Genomic DNA, 24,914 nt, shown 5'->3' with positions numbered 1-24,914 from the left:
TTAATAATTGTTCAAAGGAGTACTGCTATTTCACATATCAGATTAAAAATTCAACAAATTTGTGATTAGATTAAAGAAAATGAATTTGCTTTGCACAGCTGTAGGTGAGGCATGGTGCTATGGCACATGTAACTGACCTCTTCAGGAAAATACTGCCAGAATCGGATGTATGACGTTACAACGCACACTTTTACAACGCATACCATTACAACGAATATTTAGAAAATACCTTTACAAAGCATTCCACTACAACGCATAGTACATTTACAACGCATACCATTACAACGCATTACAGTACTTTGCATATAAGGTAAGTGTTGGATAGTGTAGGGGTTAAAATTACTATTCTAACTCCAGGGGGTGCAACAGTAGGGTAAGTGTTGGATAGTGTAGGGGTTAAAATTACTATTCTAACTCCAGGGGGTGCAACAGTAGGGTAAGTGTTGGATGGTAATTTATGCGTTGTAATGGTATGCATTGTAATGACTGCGTTGTAATGGTATGCGTTGTAGTGGTGTGCGTTGTAGTGTCATGCGTTGTAATGACTGCGTTGTAAATGCATGCGTTGTAAATGATTTAGCGTTGTAAAAGTTTCGTTGTAATGGTAGTGCGTTGTAAAAATTGCATTGTAAACGTTGTATACCGCCAGAATAAGATGCATTTGCCAATACAGAAAGATGAAAGGGAATTTGTAACAAAAGACCTGAAGATATGACCCAATGTATTTTAACGGTGTGATTAGGAAAATACTTCACAGAAGGTGAGGGAAAGCAGAGGAAGGAAGGCTCATTTGTCACCAGGAAAAGGAAATTATGAATTTGTCAGTAAAACGTGGGACTAACGGAATAAGTCTAAAAAAAAGTATATTGTGAATGAAAAGGATGCGTTATGAAAGAGGTAGTAAATTTAAAAAAATCTTAAAAAATAGCAGCCTTTCTTCTGAGGATGCAAACATCCATAATAACATTCAAAGTACTAATGGCAAGGGAGGTGATTTGTTATAAGAAGTGAGGAGAGGGAGAAAGAGTTGGGCAAGCTCATTTAAAAAATGCAAATTGCAATAGAGGGTCTAAAAGTGGTAGAGAAAAAATATTTAGTCCCATTGTAACTCTCATCTTATTCATATGATCCATAGAAGACCGTTAGTCAAATAATTTACAGCATGAGGACAGACGCTTGTAATTCATTGGCATCCGTTTCAGAAAGCTTCTTTGTGTATTTTTTTTAAAGCACTAGCTTACCCGTAGCGCGTTGCTGCGATCTCCTTAGAAAGGAAATTCAAGGAAACTCGTTATGATAACTTTCAATTTACATTGTGTCATTTTTATTGAAACTTATTCATTTTAATATGGAAAACATTTCAAAGTGTCGTTTTAATTCTATTAATTTATTCGAGTGCTTGTGGATACAAGATTTTTCCGTCTTGTGCGTACATCAGTATTCGAAAGATTATGAGGTCCCTGGGGGGCCTATATTTAAAAAGAAATTATGCCAGAAACTTTCGCGGGAGTGTACTCAACAACTTCCAAAAGTTTCATGGCGATCGGATGAATGGTGTTATAATTCTATTTATTTATCCGAGTGCTTGTGGCTACATAATTTGTTGTTTTTCTGTCTGGTGCGCACATCAGTATTCGAAGGATTATGAGGGCCCTGGGGGGCCGATATTTAAAAATATGGTATGCCAGAAACCTTTGCGGGAGTATACTTAACAACTTCCCAAAGTTTCATGGTGATCGGATGAATGGTGTAGTAATGCATAAAGGACAAACAGACAGATAGACAGACAGACAGACAGACATACATTTGTTTTTATATATATAGATTTGCTGACCTTCTTCAAATGCTAGACCTATGAGTCCATTAAGAGTTCACTAAGCCTGTACATTGCTAAATCGCAGAGTTTGCGACTGCTAAATGTTTTTTTAAATGTACTAAACCCACTTCACGATTTAGCAAGTTTTTCTCGAATTGCTAAATGGGCTTTATGAATGCATGTTAAATCACAATTTGGTAGGTGCATGTTTAAAGTGTCTCTAAGTAATTACGAACCGCTCTTTCCTGGAAAATCATGTTTTAATAGAATATTACAGGTGCAGCACATTAGTACATATAACTGCCTTAACAATCCATCCTGTGAAAATGTGCCTGTTGTTTACATTTAAATGTTAATTTTTTCTATTTTCACAAGATACACATGGGCAGCCATGGCCGGTAGTGGGAGTACCTGCCTGGCGGTGACGTGGGGAGGGGGAGGGGCAGGGTGGTAGTAATGTATGGATTATGGAGCTTTACAGGTAAGTAAACATATAAATAAATAACATTAATTTTGTTGCGCGCACTGCATTGCATTTCGTTTTATTTATTTATATGTTTACTTACCTGTAAAGCTCCCTAATCCATACATTACTACCCCCCACCCTGCCCTCCCCCTCCCCACGTCACTGCCCTGTAGGTACTCCCACCACCGGCCGCGGCTGCACATGGGCCATATTATCAAGAAAGGGCGATACATTATCGCCGCTTTTATCAGCAGGAATCTGCCGCTAAAGCGGAGATAATGGGCTTGATAATATGCTCTTGTGAATTCCCATAGAAGCCCAGGTTAACACCAGAACCTGGGGGCATATTATCAACAAATAGCGATTTTTATCGTTAAGTAGGGTTAGCGGCAGTTTTTTTATCGCCGTGCATCACAGGATTTTTTCGCTGAGATAACGTGCTATTAGCAACGTTTATCTCAAAAGCGATAAAATTCCCGGCGATAGCGGCAAAATCCGTAAATATCGCTGAGAATACAGCGATATTCACGCATTATCGCTAATAGGGTCTTAGCCATTATATCCAACTCCCTTTGGATATAATGGCTAAGAACTGGTCTGAGCAGGTGTTAGTTTTTGGAGATATTCGCGCTTAGCGCGAATATTTTCATCCCTACGTCTGTGTTGGTAATAGGCGATAGCGATGTTAGCGGCTGCTTTCAGTCGCTAACAGGCTGGGTACGCCCACTTTGCATGTCATTATCGATAAATATTGCTGACATGCAAAGGGGGGGATCCAAACCACTTGCTATCGCCTACAAGCTGTTGCTAACTGATGTTAGCGACAGCTTGCTAATAGGGCGATAGTATTATCGCCGCTTAGCGTCGAAAACGTCCGCTAAAGTGGCGAAAATTGCCTATCGCCCCCCTTGATAATATGCCCCCAGGGCTTCTATGGGAATTCACAAGGGCATATTATCAAGCCCATTATCGCCGCTTTAGCTGCAGTTTCCTGCTGATAAAAGCGGCGATAATGTATCGCACTTTCTTGATAATATGGCCCACATATCTTTTAATATTATACTGAAACACTGTATAATAATGTACTGAAGAAGAAATGATTGAATGAAACCATGAATTGAGGTGTGAGAACTACTCGTCTTCATTAATATCCCAAATAAACTTCACGGGTATATCTTTCATCTTCTCTTGATAGATCTTGTCAAATCTTTCATTCTGTGCGATGGTCATAACGTTTTTCCAGTCGCCGATGGTACCTATAAATAAATGAAGCAAAGGCAGTGACATTGGTGAGGCATTTTCACAACTGCGCAACAGGATACACATTATAAAACAATTTTAGCTTTGCATAATTAATCTATATCATTAAATCATATGTTTTCAAGGTATGATAAAGTGTAATACAATCCGTGTCGAGTTGACAGATGGAGTATTTCACCCAGTGACTACTCCGACTACTCCGAATGAATAAGAGGGCGAAAATATCATGGGATTGGTGCGGAAATACTGATTCCTGAAGTCATTCCCCAAAATACCACAATCACGAGTTTCCACCTTCCCCCTGAGTTACTGATGCTCCTGTTGTGGGGGTAGTGAGGGGGGGGGGGGTATTCTACTCTTCGCTTCCTCTTCTTCGATTAAAAAAATACAACTAACAAGTTTCATGAGCTAAAAAAGAAGAAGCTGCCAAGCCCTGCAACCTCCATTTTTCCACGACAAACACATGTCTAGAAAGGTTAAATGACAAATTGTAGAGCAGATATAGTATAGAACATCACACCAGATGTAATGGTGGGTGGTCTAGTTGTTCTGCCTACACGCACCCCTGACATCCGCAGGCCAGGCGTGCCCTGCAGGGAGCCAATAAATGAAGGACAGCCGCTCGTGGACATCACTTCCTATCTAAGTACCAGTGTCGCCTCACGTATCTGTTCCGTGCGTCCCTGCCCACGCGCTAGGCCACATAACCCCGGGGAGTCATCCACAACATTGGCGATGAGCGGAGGGGGCCCAACCCTGGCTCACACCTTCGCGCTGCCCCGGAAGGCGTCCGCCTCCGTGTGCAGCAGCGCTGCTGTGCGTCTTCCCGGAGCCGCCACATACCCGTGGCTCTGTTCTGCGCGCCGCCCCGGCCTCAGTGGTGGCCGCGTGTGCGGCAGTGCAGCCCATTGTCACCGCGTGCCTCCAGCACAGTATGCCGGCAGGCCCAAGTGAGGCTGTTTCTGTTCCCCGCGACTCGCTCTTCGTGTGGAGCTCCGAGGCAGGTGCCTCTTTTACATATTTGCCGACGCCACTGCCAGAACACTCTTGACCTGTGCCCTACAACAAACTGAAGCACCAGCACTGGGGGGCATCTTTCAAACGCACTGGCTGCCCCTCATGAGGTGCAGGTGTGCACTGGCCACCCCAGGAGGAGAGCTGCAACAAGCACTGGCAAAACCATTGGAGGAGGTGAAGAGGGGAGACTGACCAGACCCTGGAGAGCCCATTGGTTTGCCAAGTAAGGAGTTTGTGTGCATTGACAAGCGCTAGAATACCCCGAAAGAAACGGGGGGGCTTTATCAGAGCGCGATGGAAGATGTCTAATGCCATCTTATCCGTGAGCCAGCCAAGGCGCCCGAGACACTCCGGGCAACACGGCCGGGCAACACGGCCGGGCAACATGGGGGAAAATGACAACGCAGCTGCGCCAGCCCGCATCCCATTCCAGCACGCAGCGTCAGGAGTCCTGCCTCCTTTTAGCCAATTAGAAGTCCCCGCGACAGCCTCCCCCCGGTGGAGGACATGGATTGAACGCCTAGACAACTATTTTGTCGCGACCCCGGAGACAGACAAGGCGGTGAAGAGATCCTTACTGCTTCACTACGCAGGGGATGAGGTCTTTAAACTCTTCAAGCATCTGCCTAACACAGGGGCAACAGATGACTACGACGCGGCTGTGACGGCGCTTAACGCCCATTTTGACCCACAACTGAACCCAGACTTTGAAGTCTTCAAACTCGGACAAGCCCGCCAGAGAGAGGGAGAATCAATGGACGTATTCTACGCACGCCTCCGGGAGCTAGCCAGCACCTGCACGGATGAAGACCAGCCAAAGGAAATCAGGAGACAACTGATCCAGGGATGCAGCGACAAGACACTATGCGGACTCATACTGCGAAAACCCAGAATCACGCTGGAAGACATCTTGATACTCGCCAGATCACACGACCTGTCCTCAGCTAGAGCCACGGCAATGGACCAAACCCTAACCAAGTCCCAAGGAAAACCAGACTCCATCAAGACAGAGCGGGCTGATGCGGTGAAGACGAAACCGAGAGGAGACTCATTCAGGGGACCATAAGGAGACGCGTCCAGATCAAAATGCGGATCTTGTGGACATGAGCCACATGCCGCAAAAGATTGTCCTGCCCAAGGGAAGACCTGCACCAACTGCGGGATACCAAACCATTTTGCGTCCGTCTGTAGTTGACGCAACAAAACCCCAGACTTCCGTTTGACCACTATCAGTGGCAGATTCTGCGCCACCCGACCACGCCCAGAGGAGGCCCGTGAAACACCTACCAACTGTAGAAGAATCGTCAGACAAAGACGATGAGGAAGTCTACGTAGTCTCTTTCACGAAGGAGCTCAAACAACGCCGCAGGCCCCAACCCACCTGCATAGTCCAAGTCGCAGGGACCGAAGTGAAAGCAGTCATCGACACTGGAGCGACAGTAAACATCATGGGCCTACAACAGACCCTAAGCCTACACCCTCGTCCTCCGGTGGTACCATCCAAAACTCGGATATAAGCATATGGAGCAGACACGGCCCTGCAGATGAAAGGAAAAATCTCAGTACCCATCAAAGCTGATGACCTTGAGATAATGACTACGATCCACGTCATCCACAGAGAGGCGGATACCCTCCTGGGCAGCCACACTGCTGAAGACCTGTAACTAATCGCTTTTGCCAGGCAGATCCGGGCGTACCAGGTAGCGGAGCTCCTTGGGCAATTCTCTGAATGGTTCAAAGGCCTCGGGTGCATCAAGTGCGAACCCATCAAACTACACATTGACAAGTCCGTTGCCCCGGTCACCCTGCGACACAGAAGGGTCCCGTTCCACCTGCGACCGCTCATAGGAAAATAGTTGGAGAACCTAGAGGAACAAGGGGTTATCGAGAAGGTATCTGGGCCGACACCGTGGGTATCCCCGATGGTCATCGCAGAAAAGCCCAAGCAGGCAGGAGCCATCCGCCTATGCATTGACATGCGGCTGCCCAATAAAGCAATCAAGAGGGAATGCCACATTACGTCAACAAAGGATTACTTATTGGCAATTGTAAATGGATCAAAGTGGTTCTCAAAAATTGATCTAAACGCAGGGTACCACCAACTACCCCTGTCCGAAGAGAGCCGATTTATCACCACTTTCTGCACCCACCTAGGGCTCAGGAGATACAAGCGGCTGAATTTTGGGATATCCTCGGCAGCCGAAGTGTTACAGAACACCATAAGGGAACTGCTATCCGGACTACCAGAGGTGTTGAACCTGAGTGACGAGATCCTCATCCACTCCGCGACAGCTGCCGACCACTACAAGCACCTCCGGGACACCTTGAAACACCTCAGTGCACATGGAGCCACTCTCCACAAGGATAAATGCCAGTTCTTTTAACCTTCCCTCGAGTTCTTTGGCTATGTTTTCAATCAGGAGGGCATACAAGTAGACCCGAGGAAGTCGCAAGCCATCAAAGACACACCGGCTCCAACAACGCCAGCGGAAATAAGGAGCTTCCTGGGCATCGCCACCTACTGCGGGAGGTTCATACCTGGCTTAGCCACTCAAAGCGAACCACTACAAGCCCTCACGAAAGTAGACTCAACCTGGCACTGGGGCCCAAAGGAGGTAGACGCGTTCCAAGGGATAAAAGACGCCCTCCTCGGAGAAGCCTCGCTGGCATACTTCGACCCTGCAAAACGGACGGAAGTACTGGTAGAGTGGGCCGCCCTAGCATTCGTCAGCAAGTCCCTAACCCCGACAGAAGCAAGATACACCCAGATTGAGCGTGAGGCGCTCGCCGTCAAATGGGCCTGTAACCATTTTCATCTATACCTCCGGGGGCACCCATTCACCATGGTCACTGACCATCAACCACTGGTTCCACTGTTCAAGGGGACAGCGCCACATCCACCTCCACGCATCGAACGCTGGGTGGTCCAATTGCAACCGTACGAGATGGAAGTGATCTACCGCCCGGGTTCCAAGAACCCCACTGATTTTCTTTCAAGACACCTCACTCAGGCAGAGAGGCTCGAAGAGGACGAAGACAGCGAAGAGTTTGCTCACTGGATGGCTCTCACGTCATGCCCCCAGAGCATGTCCCTAGACAAGGTGAAAGAAGCAGCCGCCACCGATGTGCTACATACCAGGACGCTGGGAGCTGTCCAAGAAGGCTTGTGGACAAAATATCTCCACCAGGCCAACTCATGGACCCCAGAGGATCGGGAACTCCTCACAAAAATGTGGCGAGTCCATCATGAATTGAGTGCCACCGGAGATGACATCCTGCTAAGAGGACCCCGGCTAGTCATCCCTCGGAGCCTCAAGCAACGGGCCGTTCAACTGGCCCACGGGGGACACCAAGGAACCACCAAAATTAAGTCACGGATGAGGGAAAAGGTCTGGTTCCCAGAACTAGAGGACATGGTGGAAGAATACGTCAGAAGATGCTCATTGTGCCAGCTGACGAGTGGTCCGGAGAAGCCTCTCCCGGTCATCACCGAAGAAGCCTGTACCGTGGTCCAAAGTAGGCGTGGAATTTGGGAGCTTCCCAGGGGGAAAACATACACTGGTAGTGATAGACACCTATTCCAAGTATCCCGTGGTTGAGCCCATCGCGTCAACAGCATTCAACCACATTGAACCAGTGTTTGAAAAAGTCTTTGCCATGTTTGGTTTCCCTCAAGAGGTGCGCAGCGATAATGGTCCCCCGTTCCAAGGGGTGGAGTTTGCCACTTTCCTCCGACAACGAGGCATAACGCATCGCCGCATCACACCACAGTGGCCCCAAGCCAACGGGGACGTAGAACGTTTTATGCGCACGCTAAACAAGATGTTCCGCATAGCTGTTGTGGAACAAGAGGACCCAGAACAGAAGCTCCACGAGTTCCTGAGAGAGTATCGAAGTAACCCTCACTGTATGACCCAGCGCAGCCCGTGGGCCCTGATGCTCCATGGCCCCTGCAGAGACTTACTCCCCACCTGCCCAGGGTGGTCACCACCTCCGCTAGACGGAGACGGAGTACAAGAGCGGAGAAAATCAGGAAGCAAGAATCCGATGTCGAGCCACTCCAAGAAGGCTCAGCCAGGGAGCGACTGTTATCCTACGCAACGGGAGCCAAGGAGGAAAATTCCCAAAACAATATGAACCTGGTACCTGGACCGTCACTGCGAACCATGGCACGATGGTAACAGCACGAAAAGGAACGGAAGAAGTATTGAGGAACATATTGTGGTTCAAAGAGGTGCCGCCAGAACAACGCCGGGAGACCTCGAACCAAACCCCTGAGCCCAGGGCCCACAGCAGTGGGCAATAAAGAAGTAGGAGGATCCACGAGCAGCCAAGCCAGTGGGAACCCCTCACACGAAGCTGGCTCGGAGAGCCCGAGCCGGAACAGCATAGGAGGGCGTACCGGCGTGCAACGATACAGCCTGAGGCCGAGCCCCCACCCGAGCCAGCGGCTGAAAGACTATGCTTGCTGATGAGGCCCAAGGACTCGCTGACCAGAGTTCACGCAAGTACCGTGTGTTAATATGTGACACAAAGAGACATTCTTGAACTGTTTAAAATGTTTGAATAAACTGTTTGCAATCAAAGAACCACGTTGAATAGGGATGTAATGGTGGGTGGTCTAGTTGTTCTGCCTACACGCACCCCTGACATCCGCAGGCCAGGCGTGGCCTGCGGGGAGCCATTAAATGAAGGACGGCCGCTCTTGGACATCACTTCCTATCTAAGTACCAGTGTGGCCTCACGTATCTGTTCCGCGCGTCCCTGCCCACGCGCTAGGCCACATAACCCGGGGGAGTCACCCACAACACCAAACACTATTTCCATATAATTGTTCACCCCCGCTAGTAACGCTTGGTTCAGAGAATATTCATCAACTCTCCAGGATGGCCTAGTCCCACTGAGTTGCAATATGTTTATTTTAAAACCGCAAAGAGCACCCCTGAGAGACTAATGGGGGGTGCAAAATGTATTCTGCTTTCGCCACAATAGTTTTTCAAATCAATAATGAGTCCCTCGTACGATATATTACAATACAAAAATGTTGAGTCTAGCACACAATAAAATAGGCATTATCATTTTTATTAATTTCCACAACAATGTTGAACTTATGTGGAATACATTTTTAATTGATCATATAGCTGATATATATAAATATACAATTTTTAACCTTTGTCCCGTATATTGTAAAGGACCCACCTTCCCAACTTCAATCCCATCATAGAAAATCATAAAAATTCACAAATCCTTCAACTGTCTTATTCTTTCATACCACTACTATCCCACATCTCTCATCCAGTTAAAACCAACAGAAAATGATGCACTCCCTAAAACCAATAGATCACACAATACGAATCTGTTCAGTTAAACATCAAACCGTCTGTTTTAACATGTACATATTCATTATTCCACAAATTGATACCCTGATATTACTTCAAGGACAATTACAATAATTAATCTCCAAGAATAAACCAGATTTACAACTCAATTTAGGTTCCCAACTTGAGGCGATGCCAACGTTCCCTCTAATCATTTTTCTCTGTGTGCGTCATCAGAATTTTCTCAGCTGTGTGCGGAACTAGAACCATAGGTAGGAGTGCATTTTTATGGGCTATACCTCCATGATCGACCACACTGAAAGGAGCGGTAGATCTGGTTCTATAAAGTGGCAAAATATGCCAAGATTCTAAAGGGATCAATTATTTTTTGGTGTTGCTTTTTAGATCTGGTATTTTATCAAAACAAATTTACTTACTTACTTACTGGGACTTTCAGTCAGTGCTATTCATTCATTGGGCTGTTATAATGCTTTTCACATTTTTCTTCAGCTCATTTCAGCATGCTGCAACGTGCAAATGGGTCTCTATATCAGTCATTGGCTCCTTTGTCTGTGAGCGACAGCATTCTTCCAAAGGGAAATGGCGCAGCCCATCCAGAAAATGGTCCTCTTCTTCTGTGCTTTGAATTAGGCACTTGCACATGTGGAGGCGGCCAAACTTCAATGGTTTTTGTAAAACTTTAGTAATGCAAATATTTCGAATGCCTCAGTGTGCTTGTGCACACATGGGCAAATATTTTAAATGGATTTTGAAATAAACCTTTCCCAAAAACATATTAAAAAGCAATTTTGGTGTCTGTTTGTAGGATTTGGTGCAAAGTGTACCAACTATGAAGGAGAGAAAAATAGGGCCATTTCTTAGTAGATAAGGAGCTGTGTTTCTCTGACCCTTTGATGCAACAGCTGCACAGCAACTTAAGTTTACACACTGGTTTGCTCCAAAACTTTGTAAATCTGCTTCTTTGTCTTTATCTTGACCTCAGACCTTGTCATTGTGCAGAGACTGCCAGAGGTGAAATACATGTGCACACAGCAAGTATCACCTTACGGCTGTGTGTCACTGACTTTTAGAACTGAGGGTCTCTAGTTGGCAATGGTTTGCACCTTTGTCCAAATAGGGACCCTTGCTTCTAGTCAGGGTATGGGGGCTACATGCCCAAAATAACCTCTGCTCAATCCTGTGGTAGCTTGGCACGAGCAAAAAGGCTTATCTCAGAGGCAGTGTGTAAAGCATTTGTGAACACATACAGTAATACAGTGAAAATACTACAGATGGACACCACACAGGTTTGATAAAAATAAGTATTCTTCATATAGACTTGACACAAGAACCAAACGACAGAAATCCACAAAACAGTATTAGAAAAATAACTTTTAGATGGTAGAAATTGCTTAATTTAAAGTTGATGGTAAATGACACACGTTTCTCACAAAGTACCTTTGGATGCGTAACGCAAGATAAACAAAAGGTTCGCAGGGAGAACGATGCGTCGGTTCCTTGCTTAGGGGGAGGCGATGCGTCTGTTCCTCAGTGCTTGCGCAAAGTAGGCGATAAGTCTGTTCCTTACTGGAGAGGAGGTGATGCGCTGATCTGGTGGTGCTTTCCGGTTACAATGAGACAATATGTCACTTCGATGTGATGCGACGATCCAGTGTGATGCGACAAGATGGCGTCTTTGATGCAATGCGATGACGTGAAGGTGATGTGTGCACACCCGACGGCTGTGCGGTGAACTCGGGAACTTTGAGCTGCGGCAGGCCCTGCGACACGCTTCTCCAGAGATGCGACGGCGACCCTTGCGGTGGCAACACGCTTCTACGGTGATGCGACAACAGCTGCGGATGCGTCACGCTTCTTCTCGTTGAGTCGCGCTTCCAGCTCCCAATGATACGCAGGTTTCTCAGACAGAATTCCCAAAAAGGAAATTCAGGGGGGAGCTGGTGGTGAATTCTTGTATCCCTTGAGACTTCAGCTGGAGGCAAGCACAATTCAAGCCCTTGGACATTCTTCTTCAAGATGACGAAAGTTCAATAAAAGTTCCTTCTCCTTTCCTTGGCAGATAAGTACCCACTGCAGGCCAACCCCAGAAAATAGCACAATGGTGCAGAGGCAGTAAACTCCTTCAGCTTCTTTTGGTTCCTCTCCTTGGCAAAGGTTTGTCTTCATTTCCCAGAAGTGATCTATAGTCTTGCGGTCTGGGCCTCAATATTTATACTAGTAAATCCTTTGTCCTCTGAAGGCAGAGGGTGCCTGTGCCTAGCCAAAACCAATTCTGTGCAGCTTCCTGGCAGGAGGTGGAGACAGCATTGTTGAAAGCAGACCTGGCCCAGGTAGCTGAAAGGAAATCTCCTCCCTCTACTCTCTATTCAGCCAAGGTCCTATTCAGCCCAGCCCTGACTCATCAGACTGCTGGAGCCCAAGCCCTCCTGTCACTCACAAACCAGACATGCAATAAACAACCTAGCAGAGGCAGGCTGAATGGTTAGGCAAGAAAATACTACTTTGTGGTATTTTCGCACACAGAATGTAAAAATCCCCTTCACTAAAAGATGTATTTTAACATCCTGAGTTCAGGCATACTAAATTCGTTTTTCTATCATGTTCCCTGGGTCAGTTAGGATTATAAGATGTTATAATCAAACTGCCCGTTCTGGCCTATAGCCTTGCAAGAGTGAAACACGAAATTGGCTGTAATTCACTATCAGGACCTGCCACACACACCAGGGCATATCCTACCTTTTACTTACAATGCACCCTGCCCTTGGGCCTACCTTAGGGGTGGGTAACATGTACAAAAGGGAAGGTTTAGTGACTGGTAAGTGGGTGCACTTACTAAGTTGACAGGGCAGTACTAGACTGCACACAGGCTCTGCAATAGCAGACCTGAGACACACTTTACAAGTTGCTTCTGTGGGTGGCACAATCAGTGCTGCAAGCCCACTAGCAGCATTTGATCTAAAGGCCCTGGGCACACAGGGTGCACAGTACTAGGGTCTGAGAAGAAACTCAAATAGGCCAATCATGGAGTCAGTAATCCATTACAACAATTTACAATAGGGAGCACTTGCACTGTGGTAATGAATAGCAGTGGCACAGTGCCCAAAGTATGTAAACCAGCAAAAACATATCAAAAACAGAGGAGACAACAGTGAAATGGAAGGGAGACTCACGCCATTAGTACCAGGTAACAAATGCCATTCATAAAGTGCCAGATAGATCATGGACTGTGGGAGCTGTACAGACAGTTAGAGAAATAATAAAAGAAAAAGAAAGACATTTTAAATACAATTACAAGGGTGTATTGGTAAAAGAATTTTAGAGAACTGCTATAACTCATTTACTCAGCTCCTTCCATCCTTATATGGTTTTCCCAATTGATTTGTGTTATTTAAGTCATGTATCCCATCTTCACCTCCTTGTATAATCCTTGGAAAATCACCTCAGCTCTCTTGGCTTCAGTTCCCACCTATTAGAAATAGCCTTTACCCAGAGTGAGGCACAAAGTAAACTTACATTTATCAAGTTCACCATTTCTGCAACTGTGATTTGTTTTGGACCACACCAGCCGGTTCCAAAACCTTCTCACAAAGCGGAATGTATCCAGGTGAGAGCAGGTAACAGAATTGAGGGCATTTGGCAGAGCTGTCTGTGTGCGAAATGTGTGCTGGGAAAATGAATGAGCTGTAGGTGAGCTGTAGGTGAGGACTGATGAACATTCACAGAGTAATGTGCAGTTTTAGGATGAAAAAGCTGCATTTGGTATGCATCACCAGTAGGGAGCACTGCCAATTGTGACAGAGGGGATGTATGTCGTTACAACGCATGCTTTTACAATGCATGCCATTACGACGCAACTTTTACGACGCAAGTTGTTACAACGCATTGCGTTGGGGGTGCTGGATAGTGAATAGTTTAATTTACTATTCGAACTCCAGTCCCCGTGGATAGTAGGGAAGGTGTTGAATAGTAATTAAACTATTCCCTATCCTAGAGCGCCCTCCAGCGCAATGCGTTGTAATAGCTGTGTTGTAAATGTTGCGTCGTAATGGTAGTTCGTTGTAAAAGTTGCGTTGTAAAGGATGTTTCCCAACAGAGGTGATACCAGTCTTAGAATACCTATGTTGGACCTGGACTTATTATTATAATAATAAAATTTAAGCACTGTTACAGAAAAATATACCTAATTGGCCCCACCACCTCCCCCATCACTTGATGTGGCAAGGTTGGAAGCATCAACTTTCAGTATATTTTAATAAGACATAAAGAAATTGTACTTAAAAACATACAGAGTATGCAGAAGAGGACACTATTTGAAAGACCCAAACTGTTTATCCTAAGAAAATCGAGATATGAAAATGCATTTTTTTTGCTTGTTATAAAGAAACGGTTCCAGGACAAACTTTATTCCAAAGCATCCAGGAATACTAGTACTAATTTCAGAAATTAAAAAATGTAAAGCTGATTTTTTTCTTGAAACTAGCTATGCTGCATGTCGTTCCTGAATATTGCTTCACTCTTCCATTCATCTATAAGCTTGAAAAAAAACAAAAGCTTTTATTATTTTCTAACTGCAGATTGTGTGTGCCGAAAATGTTTCCCTTTGCGGCATCAAGATGCTAAATGAGCGGGCAAGCCAGCACGCGATGCCGAGAGAACAGCGGCTGACTGTCATGAAAAGTATCCATTCTACAAGAAATTATATATAACGATAATTATCAAAAACAAAACCATGAGGCCGAGCATAATTACACATGATACACTAATCTCACGAACACTAATCCTTGTATATAATAGTAATTCAAGCCCAGCCCATTGAGGAGCATATTGCTATTTCAAAGCCTCCTGGTTATGCTGTACCCTTACCTAGCCTATCTCATAAGACTAAGGCCAAGGAAGAAAGGAAAATGCAAGTTAGTCATGTACGCATAGGGGTATTTCATATGCATATATTACAACCTTAGGGTAAAAAAAGGACCGAAGTAACACCTTTCTCTATCTGAACCTTCTAGCGGCCCAATACTGAGTTCTCAAAATCAATCCAACACACCCCTTACCTTATTCATTGTATGACGGCATACTAATCCTCTCCAAATAGAGAAATTCGTGATGTCTCAACTTCCCTTTTTATCCAACTCCATGCACATCACATGGCTCTAGTGTCTCCGGATATATGCTTTATAGGTGACACAAACTTGCTATAAAATTGCACTGCCATCTCAGAATGAATTTCTGAAAGTACTACTAACCTAAATTATTCCTGATTGTAGCTGATTAGGGTGTCTAATGCTGCAATCCTCACTATATGTAGGTCGAACGGCAAAGCAATTTCTTTATACTTCCCAAAACTGAAAATACGTTATTCCATTTCACTTTGGCTATATCAAGGTGCCCTGAAGAAGGTGTATGACTCATTTTTGTGGTCTCACACTGAAATGCGCATTGGCACAAGTTGGGAACTAAAATTATGATGTATATTTTATTTTGTGTAGGGCTAAACATTATTTTATTGTTATCTATCATATGAGAGACTCATTAGAAATGTATCAAATATTGTAGGGTAAGCGGGATCAATTTTATTGCACAATATTATTTTAAAACGGAGCCATCAATTATGAAGAACAGATTGCTGAAGATGAAATTAATTCAGTTTCTATATTGTCCAAGGTTCATGGCTAAAAAGGATAATGTTTGGTTCTCTCAATAGAGCTGAGGATTCATGCAAAGGTTTTGAAAGGAAGTGTCTGATACCATGTTAGAAGAGGTGGATGGCTGCTAGAATTAGAACCCAAAGGAATGTTATGGGAAGTAGAGGATCTAAAGATGATAAGAAGCATCAAAAATGCTAGCTTGGGGTTCATCAAACATATTTGACACTGTGTAGCTATTAAGCATGAGCGGATTTTGCGTATTGGCAATCCGCGGATTTGCGGATTTTGAAAATACGCAAAATACGCGGATCCTAGCGTATTTTTTTTGTTTTTGTGTTCGCACGGGTTTCTGCAAGTTCGCGAGGGTTTTATTGTACAAAACGCTCGCGAACGTGCAGAAACCCGTGCGAACACAATGTGCCTGGGTATTGCGCTCGTGAAAGTCAAGGATGCAAAGTCTATCCAGCATCATAGCTGATTTTCGACGGTAGATTTGGGAAGAAGGCACATCTGCCCAGCCTTGACAACGCTTACGATTGTTTTTGGGCTGATGAATGAGTCACTGAATTTAAGCTTCAACTAGGGCACATGCTTTATTGATATCTGTAAGTGCTTCCTGTTGAGGTTTAATTTTTGTGCCAGGACCATCGTGCCAGAATGAACCCTGCCCTTCATATTTATTCAAGAAGACGCCACCGTTTTGTGCCATACCTCTACTCAACTGGAGTACTTTCTACTGGATAATCAGTAAGTGCTACCTCGTTGGGTAAATGTATAGTGCTTTTACTATACTACAGCTTCCTAAAGTGCCAGAGAGTTGTCTACAGCGACCATGTGTGTGTTACTATGCAATCGCCCCGAAGGGCGCAGGGGTCCCTTGAGTGAGCTGCTGTTGTATTTTACAATGGCACCAGCAAGCTGCCAGCGCCGTTGTAAAATAGTTACAAAGTTAGCTTGCACAGGAAGCACTTAGATAAAATAAAGCAGCACCTGCTTCATTTTATCTAGTGGTTCCTGTGCAAGCTAACTTTGTAACTATTTTACAACGGCGCTGGCAGCTTGCTGGCGCCATTGTAAATTAGTTACATGAGTGGGGGTTCAACTTTTGAACCCGTTACGTCCGCGCTGATTTTTTTTTCGGATTTTGTGGGAAATCCGTAAAATACGCGGATTGTGGATTCCCCAAAAATCCGACAAATCCGTGGGCGTAACGGATTTACCGCTCATGCTTAGTAGCTATCAATGGTATGGCAGGAGTAGTGGCACCAGGGCCTGTGGTTTGTTAAGCTCCTGCACTCTGATCAGGGCTGCATTTTACTATTCCATTGAGAGCCCGGGGGGACATTTTTCTTGCTTGCATTCGAGACCTTGGCAGTCTTGCCATGACACTGTTGGGACACAGCAAAGGCCTACAAACATAGTTCAATGGTTGCTATGGATAGCTGAAACAATATGTTGTTTGCAAAGATTGTGACAGCTATACATTGTAATAAAATAAACAAAAAGAGTAATTGATTGGAATGTTGTTTGCCTATGACTAATATGTCAATAAAGTTGATTATAAAACACTTAACGGTCTGAGAATGGTGATGTCTAGCGCAGTTACACCACAAACTTCTGACATGCAGCCTACCACTTAGGGCCGGATTACGATGCGGTTCGGAAATCATTCTGACTTAACCAGTTTGGGAATGGTTTCTGACTGACTTAGATCGGGAGAGTCCGACCGATCAATTATGATGCTTCCAGATGCTTCCAGATACGATTTGGTCGGACTCCTATTGACTTAAATGGGAGCCTTTGTTCCGACCGAATGCATAGTTTCCCATTGAAGAAAGGGGTGGCTAGAGAAAATCGGGCACCCTGTGGCGGGCACCCCCTGGTGCTTGTCTCACTGTGCATGGCTGGTAAGGGGGACCCATGGGTACCACCCCACAGGCCTGATTGGGAAGGCTCAGGGTGCAGGCGGGCCCGCTACATGCCCCCAAAGTCTGATTCCGACTGCCAATTCGAGTCAGACAGCACAATTCGGGAAGGCTGTCCGAATTCAGCATTGTAATCGGTAATTCAGAAATGCGGCCTGTCGAGACGTACGAATCTGTTTCGTACGGCCCGGTCATTCCGAATACCGTCAGGTTCGCATTAGGATATTCCTAACGCCTAATTCGCATCTTAATCGATGGGTCGGAAACCTTTCAGATTCGGTCGAAAAGACATGTTCCCGATCCAATTCGGACCGAACTAATGCCTTTAGGAGGCCTACGAAACTGCATCTTAATTGGCCCCTTGATTGCTAAGAATATTTGTTTTTTTATGCTATTATTAGGGCAGGGAGCAGGGGTATCCCACGTCCTTACATGAACCCTATAAAGAGCACTCAAAATGTTATATTGACAGCATATTATGTATTCATAATATCACTTAACGAAACCACTGTTTGAAATGCACAGGTTAAAGAGTAGTAAGAGAGCCAATCTTGAAGCCTGGAAAAGAGATGGGACTGGGTACGAGTAGTGACTCAGACATAGGCATGCTTAGGTGAAGCAAGACAATTTTTGAGTCTTTAAAATCTATCAAAAAAGTCTGACTTCGAGTTAGTTTTGTAACAAGAGAGCTCATGCAGCAAAAGAGTAATGTTCCTTGAGGATGTGCTGATATGATATCTCAAATATCTTAGTGTCATATGATCTGCTTGTTGCTCATCAACCACTTAACAATATTACAAACTATAAAAACATTGGCAATGTTCTCAGCAGAAAAATGGTTTAGATAGCTGCCTCAGATGACTTTTGCTATGGCTATCGTATAACTAGATTTGTAATATTTTAATAAATCCATTTCAAAGATGACCATTGTGAATGTGGGCACATCCGTGTTGGATGTCTCGAGATGGATTGTTATTATATGATCCAAACACATTCCTAGATACCTGCTGTGTGTGCACACTCACAGACAGCATCTTGAAATGGTAAAAAAACATTTAAAAATGAAAATTTGTGAATAGAGCAGTGGGTGGGTGCAGAAAAGTAAAACATTTAATTGGGTGAGCAATGTCGGTGTCAAGCGGTTAGAAGGAACCAACAGAGGGAGAAGCAATAGATGTAGCGTGGGGATGCAGGGGAAAGTGAAGGTGGAAGCAGAAAGCTAAGAGTGAGTTAGAAAACATATGCCCTCCCATGGAATGCTTAAAATAAAAGAAAAAAAGTGATTTAGTGAATGCAAGCAAAGTTAGCAGTAAAAGGATAAAAGCCAACCAATCAAACACAGTGAAGCTGAAATGCTCTTGTGTTGGGCATTCACATGATTAGAAAGGAAAGCCATTGAATCAAGAGAAAACAACTGAGATAGACAACAAGGAAATCCTATCAGGAGCAAGGGGTAATACCCCCCCATGCCCTCTCTATCTATTGTGGAAATAATACGCTTAGCCAATAGATTGTTAGAGCAGTCTGAATGGACACATAAACATAAGAAAAGAATCAAAGTACACTCAATGTTTCAAAAAAAACTTTCAAAGTTTTTCCTTCACAACATATCTTGCAAGAATAGAGGCTAATTTTATAGTTCAATCTTTTACTTAGCTTGAAAGAATATCAGGAAATAAATGGCATGTGTCATGAAAATTAAAACAAGTTAAAGTGGAGGAGAAGGGAGGAAATTGACCAGATCAGTAAGTTTCCTCCCTAATGCAGTATTCCAAGTATCCTTTGTGTGCAGTTCTGGAGTAGTTCAAACTATGAATTTTGATGAGTGGAATATATGGAGGTCAGACACAGCATTATTGTTTAGGAGCATGAGCCCTCATTCACCAATTGGTGGCAATCTTCATCATTGGACTGTGCTCCTTGTCAGACTGGCACAGCAATGCTGGCCGGGCCCCTCAAGGGGAATCTTTGCTGGAGTGCTTTTATCAACATCAGCCTTAAAGTCCGAATTCAGAGACTTAATGTGCATACAGAGTAGATTGGCCAATTAAATGAATCAAAGGGAAATGTAAAAATATTACAAGGAGTCCCCCTAAATACTTTTTTAATCCTTGGAGCCCTTTGCTAAGGTTACAAACACTGAAGATCTTGAGGTAATAATGTTCCATAGGAGCTAATCTGGATTAATATGTTTCATGGTTAGTATTGACCCCAATTGAATCAGTGGCAATTCATCAGTACCAATGCACTAATGCCTAATCAACATGTAGGGCTCTACTCAAATCAGGAAATACTAAAGTGCCCACCAGGACCATGGAGGCGGGTAGGTACAATGTGGTGACTCTCCACAGGAACAAATATTCCATACTGAGGTCCTCTCTCTGTGAGTCCCAAGGGGAAAAGACGTATTTAGATTTTTGGGGCCTAAACAGAGCTACACAAGTTCCTTCAATTAAAACAAAAGGGCAACTTGAGATTTGAATAACACATATATCATTTTCCAGTGTGACACCAGGTGTGGGTCCACCAGATAGTGCACTTTCCTGATTTGAGTAGAGCCCTACATGTAGATTGGGAATGCTGCAAAAATGAGCAGAATATTCACCTCCTTAAAGAACACCACATAGCAATGCATTAACAGCTTACAAACTATGTACCTCTTCTTTCCCTCATTGACTTTATTCAGGACTGTGACAATGTAAAGCGTTCTGCTGACTTTTGCTTAGGGTCTGGCTTTAGAAATACCACAACTGTTAAGGGATATTTCAGAAAATTATGAGTGTGTTGTGATGACTGAGGGATAAGGAATGAGACTGATCGAAGTTGGGTGAATGATGATGGATGGGAAATAGAGATCAGAAGTGAAGAATATGAGATAAATGGTAAGGAATGATGACTGGCATAGGGATATATTTGTAGTAAATGCCACTGTCCTACATTATATGGACATTACATGTCACCAATGAGTTAAATTACCCTACAGGGAACAAAACTGAAGTATGAGTTTCTTTTTCGAGTCATGGTACTCTGAGGTGACTTGCAATATCCTTATAATGAATGACAGGGGCTACATAGCCATATGTACTAAGAATTGATTTGCAGAAAGTGGTCCCAAATTGCACACAGACTTTTAATTAAACAAATCTGATTTTGGGAACTGACATTTACTAATAGGTTAGTTCACAAAATCATCATTCGCAATGGGTCTCCATTCAAACTACCTCATCAATATCAGACACAGTTTCCAATATGTGATTTACTCCAATTGGGTGGCATCACAGAGATTGTGGCCTACTGGTAGCAGCAGACTGCAATGTCTATGATCACTTTGTAATAAAGTACTTTTTTTAATGCAGCCTAATTTCCTAAAAGTAAGTGGGTCTGCATTTAAGTAAAAAAAAAGCATTTGTTAAAAATGTGTGTTTAAGAGTTGACAGTGGTCCTGTGAATATCTGGCCAGTCCCGAACCTTTTTTTCCACTCACAAAGGGAGAGAAATCTCATGGAAACCCCGTTATCTTTATGATTAGGTTACTTCCTCCTTTGAGAAGTCTGTAACCTATCAGTGGTTTGCAATTGGAACTGCAGTTGCAAGTCATTGATTAGTAGCATTGTGAATCACAATTCGGAAGAGACGGCCAAAACATGCACCTTCCAAATTGTGATTCAGAAACCATTTCTAAAACCATTTTGCAAGTTGGTAACATGTTACCGAATTGCAAAATAGGTTTAGTACATTTAAAAAAGCCAGTTAGCGGTCAAAAAAACCTGTGCTTTAGGGAATCACAGGCTTTGTGACCTCTAAACGGCTTTCTACATCTGGCCCTTAATTCCTTATAATATATGGTCACACCATCACAATTCCCGTAAACTGCTAAATCCTTGGCATGTTGCTTTTTCACATGAAATAGATTGGATGCATGCATATATGAGGCAAATAGTAAAATCTATAGTGTAAAATTAAACACAGCAAAAAGCAGTTAGATAATTGTTACACAAAAATATTAGAATCAGTTTAATATAGTCAGATTAAAAAAAGTACTGGAGATCAGAATTTGTACAAACATCCAGAGAGAATCTATCTTTCCTATAATTACTTAAAGCGTGTATAAAATCAACATTTGACAGAGTCATGAAATGTTGAAATTATGAACAAAACAAAGTTGTAATTGAAAAATAGTATAAGGGAGCCAACAATCCCTTCATAAAAGCATGTCTCTATTTCCAATATTACAGGTGTGTCATGATGGCTTTAGTCATCTGCAATAACAAAATGGCATTAGCAGCTGCTCAATTGTAATCAGTAGACAGTTGAGTTTTGAGGTCACAATGCCCGCTGCCAAGGGCCGGTCACAGAGCATCATTTCAGAAGCAGTTTAACCAATTAAAATTAGGACTTTTTTTCTGTTCCTATGAACTGCCGTTTCTAAAGTGAGTCGTTATAAAGGAGAGATTTATGGCAACCTGTATCTTTATGGAGCATAGATCATAAACGAAAATAAAGAAACTTTTTGCATGCTACTACCCTTTCTCACCTACAACATTGTTTTAATCTCACTTACATTAAACCGAGCTAATATATTTTTGCAACAAATGACTCAATACTTTTTAGTGTGTTTAATTAGCAGGACATATTCCGCTTTTATGTTTCATGGTTGAAAGCATAACATTTTCTTCATATAAAGGAGCAAGACACCAAGGGGCTTATTTACAAGCCCACTGAGTCACCGGTGCGGATCACTGACATAATATCGAATACAAAAATATAGACTTACCAAAATATCGTTGACAAAATATAGAATGCAAAAATATCGAATCCTTATCTACAAACAGGTAAGTACAAAAATATTGAATCAAAAATATCGTTGTAAAAAATATAGTCAAAATATCGATTTTTTTTAAATGTCTCAAAAGTAATTTAAAATTAATGAAATAATAAATATAATTAAGTAAAACATACTTAAAAATACTTAAATAACCTTAAAATTAATAAATAATTAATTTAAGTATATATATATATATATATATATATATTACCTACTGGCGGTCGCCAGTAGGTATATATAGTTAGGATTTTTTCTCTATGGGTTTTTTGAAAATTCTATGTCTAATAACTTTGGCGTTTGTGGACGGAATTGGCTGAAATTTTCAGGAAAATGGCACATTTTGTTTCTGAGCAGCCCCTGAAAATTTTGGGGGGGGTTCGTCAAGGGGGGGCCGAGAAAAAAGGGGGGTCCCAAAACGCGTTTTTCCCATGTTAATTTCCATAGGGCGGTTGGCCTCACTTTTAGCCTGAACGGCTGAATGGATTTGCACGAAACTTGGCAAAATTGTAGGGACTGGTAGCCCGATGTGCCTTTGCTAGATCTCAATATATGTGCTTCAGTGGATTTTGAGAAATTAATGTTCAAAAAAAGGTATATATCTGTAACAGCGGACTGGGCAGCGCTCCGCTACGCGTACTTTTCGCGCAACGGAGCTTTGTGAAGCGAAGCTGATTGGTTCTCCGGCGTCTGTCAACATTCCAAACAGTCCGTAGCGGCCGCCATCTTGTCTCTCGGTAGGATCGAGAGACAAGAGGAGGCCAAAGCGAAGGGGCAAATGACCATAAGGGGGCATAGTACATTGTCGCTCACCCCCTAGGTTTGATGTGGAGGTTTTAAAAGGGCCCCGCGGGGCAAAAAAAAATAAAAATAATAATAATCGAACAGGTGAATGGATTTGCACGAAACTTGGCAAAATTGTAGGGACTGGTAGCCCGATGTGCCTTTGCTAGATCTCAATATATGTGCTCCAGTGGATTTTGAGAAATTAACGTTCAAAAAAAGGTATATATCTGTAACAGCGCACCGCTTCGCGTACTTTTCGCGTTACGGAGCTTTGCGAAGCGAAGCTGATTGGCTCTCCGGTGTCTGTAAACATTCCAAACAGTCCGTAGCGGCCGCCATCTTGTCTCTCGGTAGGATCGAACAGCTGAATGGATTTGCACGAAACTTGGCAAAATTGTAGGGACTGGTAGCCCGATGTGCCTTTGCTAGGTCTCAATATATGTGCTTCAGTGCATTTTGAGAAATTAACGTTCAGAAACAAGATATATATCTGTAACAGCGCTCCGCTTCGCGGAGATAAAATTATATGTGTATTACCTAGCTGTTGCTAACACCAGTTAGCGACGGCTAGTAGAAGATAGCGACCATCTTGGGCCCCACTTTGCATGTGAGTGATATTTATCACTAATGACATGCAAAGTGGGCATGCCAAGATGTTAGCGACTGGAAACAGTCGCTAACATCGCTATCTCCTATTATCAACTTTTGGAAATATTCGAGATAAGGGCGAATATCTCCAAAAGCTACCACCTGCCCTGAGCAGTTCTTAGCCATGTTATCCAATGGGAGGTGGATAACATGGCTAAGAGCATTAGCTCGGTAATGCATGAATATCGCTGAGTTTTCAGCGATATTAATGCATTGCGGTCGTTTTTTATCGTATTTCCGATAAACCTTGATAATAGCAAGGTTTATCTGCGATAATTTCTGACGGTAAAAAAATCGTTGCTAAGCATCGTTAGGGATAAATATCGCTTAACTTTGGTAATATGCCCCAACGTCTGTTAACGTTCGATTCGAAGGAAATCAGGAAGTGTTGAAAAACATTGTCTGCGCCATCTTGTCTTTTTTCAAATGCCACACTTTTGTCGTGCACGGCAGCCATTTTAGATGCCTTGACCAGACCCACTCTGTGCACGCTGTCGATCCTTAGCATGGCTCCCCACCCTCGCAAGCATCTCCCCCAGGCAGTGGTCACCCCCGCTCTCTGTCTTATGCATGGGTAATAAACCTCCCCCATCTGCGCTGCTGTTCCCTGAGAATCACACCCTGTGCCCGCCCGACACCTCCCTTTCGCCCTATTCACTACCGCACCCTCTGACACTCCTTTTCCTCTGTGTCCGATTGTCCAGGCTGGTCCTAGGGTATCAGCTAGCCCTGCAGATGTAGTTTATGGCCACAGCTGTAAAGAATCACCCCTCTTCAAAGGAGTTATAGTAGATCAAGGCCCACACTCGATGAGATCCGTCACAGCAGAAGCGTTGCTATTATCTGAAAACCATCCTGTATTGTGATTGGGGAGGGGACCGAGCCTGAAGCGGAAGATTCCAGGGATGACTGTTTGTACATCAAAGTTTTTACAATTATGTGTCACATTAAAAATATATAGCACTCCGACAAAGTAGTAAGATTATAAAACTTTAATAATTTATAAATATATACAAGAAAACAAAAATAGTAATAACATATAAAAATTTTTAGGGAAAAACAACGAAGTAGCGGTCGGCTGTGCGAATAGTCCCAACGCAGCACAACGTCCAGATTTCCGGCGTGGGGCGTCGCGGGGGGTGGGTCATCAGTAGCAAACTGTTGTGCGAATAGTTCCAAGGCAGCAG

The 24,914-nt window shown here is 43.7% G+C and overlaps 1 protein-coding gene across 3 annotated transcripts in view; it reads right to left on the bottom strand.

Moving 5' to 3' along the window:
* Window positions 1–3,329: 3,329 nt before the first annotated feature.
* The window catches only part of LOC144761579 (amine sulfotransferase-like), a 476,546-nt gene continuing 454,961 nt past the window's right edge, over window positions 3,330–24,914 (bottom strand). For all 3 annotated transcript variants that reach the window (XM_078646877.1, XM_078646878.1, XM_078646876.1), the window contains one exon: window positions 3,330–3,538. In XM_078646877.1, the coding sequence (XP_078503003.1) occupies window positions 3,414–3,538 (125 nt within the window). In that variant the 3' untranslated portion in view covers window positions 3,330–3,413. The remainder of the gene's footprint in view (window positions 3,539–24,914) is intronic.

This window comes from Lissotriton helveticus, chromosome 6 (genome assembly GCF_964261635.1).
Source record: "Lissotriton helveticus chromosome 6, aLisHel1.1, whole genome shotgun sequence".
In the NCBI taxonomy this organism is placed as follows: Eukaryota; Metazoa; Chordata; class Amphibia; order Caudata; family Salamandridae; genus Lissotriton; species Lissotriton helveticus.
The sequence above is the reverse complement of the archived record's forward strand: the minus strand, read 5'-3'. Positions and strand labels throughout refer to the sequence as shown.